General features: G+C 32.7%; 1 protein-coding gene across 2 annotated transcripts; it reads right to left on the bottom strand.

Annotated features, from left to right (window-relative positions):
- Positions 1–278: 278 nt before the first annotated feature.
- LOC128243262 (mucolipin-3-like) lies at positions 279–9,776 on the bottom strand. 2 transcript variants are annotated; one of them, XM_052960913.1, is made up of 15 exons: positions 9,646–9,775; positions 9,319–9,400; positions 8,821–8,993; positions 8,546–8,642; positions 8,261–8,355; positions 7,251–7,362; positions 6,808–6,925; positions 6,606–6,696; positions 6,315–6,414; positions 5,927–6,063; positions 4,075–4,230; positions 3,800–3,916; positions 3,398–3,520; positions 2,673–2,894; positions 279–2,249 (listed from the first exon to the last, which is right to left on the bottom strand). In XM_052960913.1, the coding sequence occupies exons 1-15, from the start codon at positions 9,661–9,663 to the stop codon at positions 2,037–2,039; spliced, it is 1,854 nt and encodes a 617-aa protein (XP_052816873.1). In that variant the 5' UTR covers positions 9,664–9,775; the 3' UTR covers positions 279–2,036. The 2 variants fall into 2 exon arrangements, with proteins under 2 accessions (XP_052816873.1, XP_052816874.1); XM_052960914.1 differs by having other exon boundaries at positions 2,083–2,249; positions 2,798–2,894; positions 9,646–9,776.
- Positions 9,777–10,026: the final 250 nt, after the last annotated feature.

Raw genomic sequence — 10,026 nt, 5'->3', positions numbered from 1 at the left:
AATATGTCGAGGACAGTATGAGATGATCATCCAAACAGAATTAAAATATTTTCATCGAACTATTAAGCTATGTTCCCTCTCACTATCATCGCCCTTCTGTGGCCTCCCTCCGTCAGCTCCCTTACGTTGCCTTTTCCCGTCATCTCCCTATTGTTACCTCATTACAATGAATTGTTAATAACTATTATTGTTTTTAATGCATTTGCCAAGCCGACTGAAAAGTCCCAGTTATAAAAATCATAGTGATTACCTTTCCTGAAAGCAAAAGAAACAAGTGCTATAACTTTCATTACATGGTTTATTAACTGTATGACATTTCCATATGTTCAGGATTAACTCGTCCATCTAAAATATTGACGTTATCACATTTTAAATAGTTCTGCAAATATATTTTTTTTTAAAAATGTCTTACCTAAGGTGCAAAAAGTATTGGTCAGTTATGTAAAAACGCTTTATAAGAATTTTCCATATTAAAACTTTGATTTTTAACTGTTATTAAATTTAGTAGACAATTAACACTCTCCGGTCTTAAAAGTTAAGATAACTATTTCAGTGGATATGCAAGTAAATCATAATTAAAAAAAGTAACAAAAATATTTTGAAAATAAATTGAAAATGAATGAATAAACAAACGAACGAACGAACGAACGAACGAACGAATGAACGACCGAACGAATGAACGAACGAATCAAGGATGAGAATAAATTAGGGATGCAAACGAATATTCGAATATTCGATCAAACGTTTGGTATTCGAATGTCAAAATCGGTATTCGAATATTCGATGTTTTTTTTGTTGAATAATAATAATAATAAATATTTTGCCTACAACTATGTTGTTGTATTTAAGATTCGTTTGTCTTGTTTAAACAACGATTGGCCCATAATGCCAGAGGTGTGAATGTGATGACAATACACTAAACACGCGGCATGTATCATTTAGGGACATATCGTCGGGTACTATAAATAGTCTCCGTGTTTTTACAATAACTAGCTTAATGTAAAAACACGGGGAGTGACAGAAAACGACAAGTGATAGAAAAAAAATCCAATTATTTTAGGTAAATTGCTTCTACCAATTAAGAAAATCTAAAATAGACTAGTTCCCAAGTTGGTTTAGTTTTTCCGTAGTTTATATATTATAGGTCAATCCCAGAACGAGGCTGCTCGTCCTACGGAGACTCTCATTGGCACATAACGCCATTTGACCAAAAATCCATCTAGGTTCACGTTGTTTACAAATATGAAGGCAGAGGAATATTAATAAAAAGTTTTTGTTAATTTTTCTCTGTTGATAAAGTATGACTTTTTGTCTTTCTGAAATGAAGAATTTCAGAGGCTCATTTGGTGTTATTCAGGGTCCGCCACGCGTAGTTATTACGACAAGGAAAAGCTAAAATGCCCCGGCTATTACTTTAGAGAATATTATAAAAGTTTACTATAACTTTTAAAAGATGTATTTTGGTAATCGAATATTCGAATATTCGTTCGAAAGAATTACCGAATATTCGAATATCAATTTTGCCATTCGTTTGCATCCCTAGAATAAATGAATAGTGAAATATATGAATAAATAAACCGGTAAATGATGGAAATTAAAATGAAAAAAAATATTTTACTTTAAATAAAAATCAAATTTATAAATGAATGAATTATTGAAAATAAATTTCAATGAAGAAGTAATATAAAAAGAAATAAATAATTAAGAAAATAAATTATTTATTTAATGACTAATACATTAAAAGCAGTTGATTTGTGTACACATAAAACAATTTTAGCCTTTATAAATATAGTCCTTAATATTACTTTAAAATTAAATTTAAAAACAAAATGTAAAACACGTCACAAAATACACTTAAACAAAAACCACAATTTAATATATTTTTTTTAAATCGTAAAAGTAATTTATGAAATAAATAGTTTGACAGAAAAGGATTTGAATCCTCGACTTATAAACGAGAGTATAAACACAAGCATAAACATCTATTATGCATGCGTTAGAATAGTTTGATGTCGGTGTGATATTCATGTCTTTGTTTATGTCCCACTGTCGTCTTCCAGCCATATTCTAATGAAACAGCACATAATTTTTAACCTCAACTTTCTGTTTCTGCCAAACCATAACTTAATTGAGTTATGTGTCTTCTTCATAGCTTCATAGTTCAGGAAAATAAATAATGGGATTTCATCCCCGGCATTAAAAACGGTTTTTGTAAGGAAACGATCAATTTCATCCTCTTCCTGTTGATGCTGAAACAGTGTGCAACCATTTAATACAATGTTACGACTATCATACTAACCATGTTCTAATAAAAAAGTATTACTTTATGCATTCAGTACCTAATCAAAGACATATACATATACAGTAATAATTCCTGAGGGTGGACGTTTAAATTGCTTCCAATAACAGACATTACACATTAAAATGCCTTGGAAAGTATATATAGTTATACAGGCCAAGTAGCCAAAAATGACGATTTGATTCTATTTAAAGGAAAGGGTCAAGGCTGCTAAACGAGAGTCGCAAATGCACAAAATAACTCTAAAATAATTTAAGTTTAATTGCTTTTTAATTTTAAATCAGTTTTATATATTATATCACTAAGTAAACACGGTAATTCGAGTGATTGCATGATGATTGTCACTCTGGCTATACTTAAAGCAAATTATTACCTTCGTAACGTTTTCATACGCACTGTTATATAATGCTATGAGAAGATTCAGCATAATGATTGTGAACAGAACAACAAAGCTGTACACAATTATATTTCTGTGGAATTTTACTTTCACTGGATCACCTGCGTTCTTCTCGTCTAAACCAGCAAACGTGTTGAAAAGGTCATCTCCATTTATTAATGCAAATAATGTTTCCGCTGTTCTCGCTTGGCTTTCAAACTGCAATTACAATACAAAAGGTATCATTAGAAAAGCCATTTGGAACCACGGTACAAATTCAAAAAATGAAAGCAGCCGTCTTGAATTGAGTCTGTTAATTGCAGCAATAGAAGTTACAATATTGTCAACAGTAAACAGGATTTTGCAAATTTGCCTGACCTTCTGATTACGTAAGAGAGTCGGTATTTAGAACTGTTTAATTTGCCTTAAAACACGTGTTAGGTCTACCAAGTATTTTAACAAAACACTCTTCGAGGTCCATTATTGCTAGGATAACAATAATATCAAATGTTATCATATGAATGCATTATATCTTGTGCATCATGTTTCTAACAGGGGTTTAGCCTAATGGTGTTGTGTTGTTTGTTTATATGCATTACTCTGTTTTCTGTCCATATTATATTCATGTTCTGTTATGCTAATTGCTCCAACTTCTTGAATTGTTTATACCGTCACAATTGAACATAATAACATAGTTACACAGTTAATTTGATCACTCTTACCTTGACATGATACACACCAAGAGAGACGTATGCACAAGCAAAAAATCCCACAAAGAGCACAGCCGCACACAACATAAAAGCAAATACGTTCCAAAATGAATAATACAGCGTACGAAATAGTAGCTGAAAGTTAAACACGTTTATTATATTAGACTGATTTCCATGAGATCAGTATCAGTGTACATGCTATTCATTTTACAAACAGGGTTTATAGAATTGTTTACTTGACACATACTCTCTGATAATGTGCTAAACATTTAACCATTAATTAATATGCATACTCAAACCTTTGTCCTATTTATTAAAACGGTATGGGATACTTTGTATTCTTATAAAACATTCGAAACTACAGACGGTAAGTATATAACGAATTTATAAACCAACATCAATACATCTACATACAGATAATTTGACATTGATCTTTGAGAAACGCAATATGCTAATCCAGCAGAGCAAACATCCCATCCCAATGTTAAATGCAACACCGTCGTACAAAGGTAATGTTAGATGAACATCTCTCTGAAAAGTGAAGGATCATTTTATGGAATAGTCGTCTTATATTGTTTACGAATTCGAATTATTTGCTACAGTTGTGACGCTTTGTATTGTTTAAAAAACTAAAGTATATACAAAGAGTAATATTAAATAATTAATCAACTGAACGTTTGACAACTTACGTGAGTCATTGCATTGAACAATGGTTCGGTTGCACGTAAAATAAACCCATCCCCCGCAATTGCAATAACTAGCCAACATTGGAAGAAGTAAGACAGCTTAGATAGTGTAAACGTGTCCGGCTGTGGTTGAAAACATATGCCACCTCCTATTTTCATCTGAAATAAAGCATTTCATCTTGTTAGGTCATGTTAGTATTTAAACTAGATTAAATTAAAATTAAAATAAAGAAAGAACCTTTTTTACTATATATATTTTACGGTTTATATTAGTCTGCCCCTTTTTCATTTACCACCTCTCATTTACTGCATTTTTTATTCGATAGATTTGTACTTATCAAGAGCGGACGTTTCTGTTGTTCTTAGTTCATTTGGAGAATGGTGGAGCGCGTTTGGTTTACGCAAATTAAAACCGACGCAGCTTTACATGAGGAACTATTGAAGGAGCGGGCACGGCTTCAACAACTTAAGAAGATTCGCCATACACAGGAGAAATATAGATTTATGAAGGATATTGGGGACATCTAGTTTTTCTTTCCATCACTGTCCTTTCCAATTAATGGCTTTGACCTAGTTGATTTTAGTACATGTTCCACCTCAGAAGTAGTCCCGGAATATCAATTGACATCACAAACTGTATCAAAATATATTTCGTACATATAATACTTCAACATCTTGGAAAATATTCAAATACGCTTTTCCTTCAAACTATGCTGACATTCCTTTAAAGCAGCCTTATGTATGTTCTCTTTCCTTTGTTCCCAGTGAGCGTTGTCAACAGTCTTGTATTGTAAATAATGCTCTCTCCGTAATACTATATTTATTCAGTACGGGTATAAGATATTCGCCCGCAAAAAACAACAATCTGTGTTATACCCATTGGCGATCATTGATTTATTTTGCACATGTATAAAGTGGAAATGTTTCTTGAACATTCACCAATGGTGGGTCATCGTTGAAATACAGCAATAACGAACGCTTTAATCGCTTGTTGGATACACTCGACATTCTAATGTCAGTTGTCTCTTCCGCTCTAGCCAGTGCCTCATCGACTAAAGGCTTATGTTTTTGCTCCAGGTTTCAGAATGGTGAATGTAGTTTTTCTTCGCATACATCATTAATTGGTTCGGATCTACTTAACGACAAACACATATGTGTTGTCAGAAATACAAGTAGTGGTGCTTGCATTATGTTGTCCTTCCAGAGAATTATGTTTTCATTGAACCTTCTAAGGCGGTAATCCCATCAGTTAATGGTAAAGTAATTTTGATGTGGGTATGGTTTGTTTTTTGGTGTTTGTATTTGTGTATATGTTGTAAGTATGTTTTAAGTGTTTGTATTTGTGTATATGTTGTAAGTATGTTTTTAGTGTTTGTATTTGTGTATATTTTGTAAGTATGTTTTTAGTGTTTGTATTTGTGTATATGTTGTAAGTATATTTTAGTGTTTGTATTTGTGTATATGTTGTAAGTATGTTTTAGTGTTTGTATTTGTGTATATGTTGTAAGTATCTTTTTAGTGTTTGTATTTGTGTATATGTTGTAAGTTTGTTTTTAGTGTTTGTATTTGTGTATGTGATGTTACTATGTTTGTGTCTATAGTTCATTGTCGTTTGGGCCCTTGCCTTGTGTCCCTATCTAGGGATTATTTTTACATTTTAAATTTCGACGACTACGCATAATAGCGCTTGATCCATTTTCGTTAACGGAAGTCTGCCGTCGGTTGTTTTCTTCTGTTGTTAATGTCTGAATTATGTCTACATTGAAATAACTCCACTATTTTAAACTATTATTTATTTATATAGAAGGTTATAAAACCATACAGTAGTTATTTTTTACATTCAAAACATATTTACCCATGTGACTCGGAGAATGATTAAAATAAGCATAGAAACCAGGAAACTTGTCGCATCACCAACTATTGCTGCAGTTGTAAATCCAAAGCACAATGACAGCAACGAGGGGTTCAAATCTGGACAAAGCGGCCCATTGTCTGACGCAACATTGAACAGGTATTAATAATCAAAAGTAGGTTGTAATAGTTTTATACAAGTTTCTGAAATGGTTATTTGATCTTCAGATAGACATTTATTTAATATTAGTCGAACAACAGTAAATACTTAAAGTTGTAAATAATATATAGCAGAATCCATGAATAATAATCATACAGAACAGTTGTCGGTCTTGAATACCATTTGTAACTAATACATGACATGTAGTTCATAACGTGTCCTTTCTTATTACCTGTAACGTTAAAGGCCATCATACGACAGGAAATAGGTCTTGTATCTGTCTTCAGGTCAATGACAACCTGTCCGTTATGATCATCATCATCGAAAGTAACCTTTGGAAAATAACGATTCACCATCAAACTCACAGTAAATGCTGCACTTGCGCAATCCTACTTCAATAACTGCTGATGATTATGCTAAACGTTTGAGTGTTATGTTATGTTGAAGATAGAGGTCGCCAAATATGATTGCATTAAACGCGGGACAAACCTTTTCCATAACAACGTTTGGTTTGGACACTTACATTGACAGCAATTGCAAAACATGTGATCTTCTTTGAATTGAATCTGACCCGGATGGAATGAAGAGAACTCTTTATATTCACCTGTAGAATCCTGAAACAGATGAATGGTCAAACGAGAACACCGAAGGCGGATGCCAACGATCGTCAATTTATTTTAGTTGTTCAAGGGACTCAAATGGAATAGAAAATCAAAGTTACTCACCTTTTGAAAATATCCTCGAGGTTCCGATTTTTTAAATCAGCCATGACATTGTAACTATATACTATAACACCGTCCACTGTCCTGTTTGTCAGCCCTGGTCCGGGGTTAAAGGTTACACCTTAAATATATGTGTTTATGTATGTATGTTTAGAGCTTTTACTTGCAAAATCATTTACAAACCCTCTAAGTATGTCTTATCAATCCCACTTATTTTGTATGTAAATTATCAACAGTTGAATGCAATACAAAGTTGTGTAACTGTTGGTGCAAAGGAAACAACAGAAAACACATCCATTCAACCGATTCTTATTTTGAATATAAACAATCTTGAACTTCTTTAAAGAAGACAAAGCAATTTTGAACTGTTATTGAGATAAAAAAAATACTAGCAATATGCAAACAATATAAGGAATGAATACTTTTCTATATCGTTGTTGTCTTACCTTTCGGAACAATTTGTCCAGCTTCATATTCAAAGTATTTGAACTCGAGGGTCAATTTATCATTTGTGAGTATTTCAAAAACTCCAGTCGTGTGTTCGTGAATATTGTAGTACTGAAAAATTAACGTGAACATTGGTTGTACTGACATTTGTACATAAACCAATGGTTTAACTTGACACAACGAATATCATGCAAACAAATTGGTTGCATAACGTTACCCAAAGTGTATATGAACATTTCGCTGACATCATCGATGTATTTGTTTAGGGTCAATATTTATATGAAAAACTAGTCCAGTTATCAAACGTTTAAACATTAACCAAGTTAAATGGTAAAAGATCGACGCCAATGACAAAGAACAGAAAATCAAACAATCACAAACCAGAAACATGGAACAACAACACAAAACTCCACAAACAACACACTACATACATAATTCATAAAACTAGGGTTGTTCATCACTTATTCAACATTTAAGCGAACCAACCAACAGTCTGTTACAAGTAAATATATGTTTATATAAGTAAGAACTGAATGAAAATGTCAATTGAATATATACTAGTGCCTATAAATCTACAGCAATCGTTTCTTGGCAGATTTATTATTGATAACGAAGACAAACGAATTCTAAGTGCTTAGTTTATATTTTTTCAACCGTTAAGAAGAAGTTTACGATTAAACCAGATTTGATCGTTTTCAATACAATGTTTAACTAATTAGTTTGATTAATAAGCGCTACTTAGAAGAGCGGATTTACATTCATGTAAATGTCAGTCGAAAAGATACTCACACTTATGTTTGGCCGAGCACTTTGCTAGCCTACTAGGCATATCAATGGAGTATATAGAACATCGATAAGTATTATACATTGCCGCAGTGTATATACAATAATGTAAACGATCATTGCTTATCAAGTACTGCAGTAGATAAATCTAATTGAATTTGAGATAGTGAGTAGATCATGGGCCAAAATTTCTGGTAACATACTTGTTATGTTCATTGACATATACCTGTGATACTGAGTAATTTATTCGTGTTTTGAAGTCTTCAATGCTGTAGATTGCAAAACTGCCAATCGATGGTGGGAATGGCGGTGTTTCATAAGCTGGGAATAAACCAGAGTTTACTGTTTTATAATATCGTGTTCACAATTGAACTGATGTATTTGCTACTTTTGTATGTTCGGAATATAAACAAAATCAATTTAAGAGGATTGAATGATCAAAGGCGCATAATTCAAATGAGTTATGTTTCCGGATAGATATAAGTATTGAATAAACTAAACAGAAACTTACATGCCTCCCATCCCTGGAGTAGAGCGTGACGCAAAGTCAGGTGACCGTGTATAATGTCTGAGCTTAGCTTCCCGCGACACGCACCAACAGTAAAGGCCTAGATAAATATAAACTTATAGAGCTATAGTGTTTCTCTTACAAATGAACCAAACTTACGTAGCTGACGACTATAAATCAAACGAAATATTTCATTTATATTCGTTCGAATCACCACTAAAAGGAATTGCTAATATGCAAAAGAAAATAAGAATAAGACTTTTTGACAAAATACTCACAAGCTCTGTAATGTATGCCAGTTTCAAACAATTGAGGACCATCCAAATAAAACTCGGAATGCTAATCCATAAAGATCCCTTGTTAAGTTTGAAAGGAATGAAAATGAGCAACTTGAGTAGCAACTTGAATCTGTTTTGTCCTTCGAGGGCCTCTTCTACATTATTCATGTTATCTAAAATTATAAAAATAAAAATTACTGGAATTGATTCTGATATGGGCGCACAGTACCGTAAAGAAAAACAACTTCATCATGGCTTATGTAACAAATGTTATTGAGAAACTGTTAGTTTGTATAAGGTGAACAAGGGATTGCAATTGTAACCTAAATCATCTCCTTATAATTACATGAAATGTATATTTTTGTATTCAAAATTAAAGAAATTAATTGCCGGAACCATACATTCGCAAGATAACGCTATCATTACCGAACGAGTAACAGGAGAAGTACATGCATGTGTTTCGTTATTTCAAACATGGCTTTCGAGTTGCCTAAATACCTGTTGTATGTGTCCGCATGTTTTCATGTCTCCCATCTTCATGGTCATGAATTACATCGGATTTGATGCTTTCTCTGTCGCCCTAGTTGCAATTAGTCCGACAAAGTGGATTTGAAAAAAACCCAGAGACATATCAAGAAAGAATTGCATTTTACTGCTGCACTAGTATTTATTAAAGAGTTTCAATCGCAATATTTAATCATACATCATATCATATATCAACAGAAATCATATATTATTTTTTTACGATACTCGTATCAGAGTTTGACAAAGATCATTTATGAAAAAAGGCCACAAGACTCGGATAAAAACAGATTTGATACTCACATTATCCATATTTTGCATATAAAGCCTTCTTAGTTAATTATCCTCCATTTCTATCTCTTATTAGCCAAATTAATAATTTAAATAACACTATCCACTTAGAACGTTTATCCTTTACGAAGTATCTCCATCCCATAATTGCGATACTTGAAAAAGGGGAAATGACACTCAATCCGACTTAATCCTTAACCCTGTGTACGTGCTGTCGTGGATATTTCATTTTATTTCATGCATACCGTTGAAAGAATGAAACAGTTAAGTGATTGATAACTTGATCATTTCACTCTAGCTCGATTGAAATGATAACCCTTGCTCATTTCACTGCAGACAACTAGGGACTACTTTTTTCCATCTTGTGTAAGATTTTCCTCCCTTGACTTAAAA

The sequence above is a fragment of the Mya arenaria genome, chromosome 8, assembly GCF_026914265.1.
Source record: "Mya arenaria isolate MELC-2E11 chromosome 8, ASM2691426v1".
In the NCBI taxonomy this organism is placed as follows: domain Eukaryota; kingdom Metazoa; phylum Mollusca; class Bivalvia; order Myida; family Myidae; genus Mya; species Mya arenaria.
This window is presented reverse-complemented; position numbering and strand designations above follow the sequence as displayed.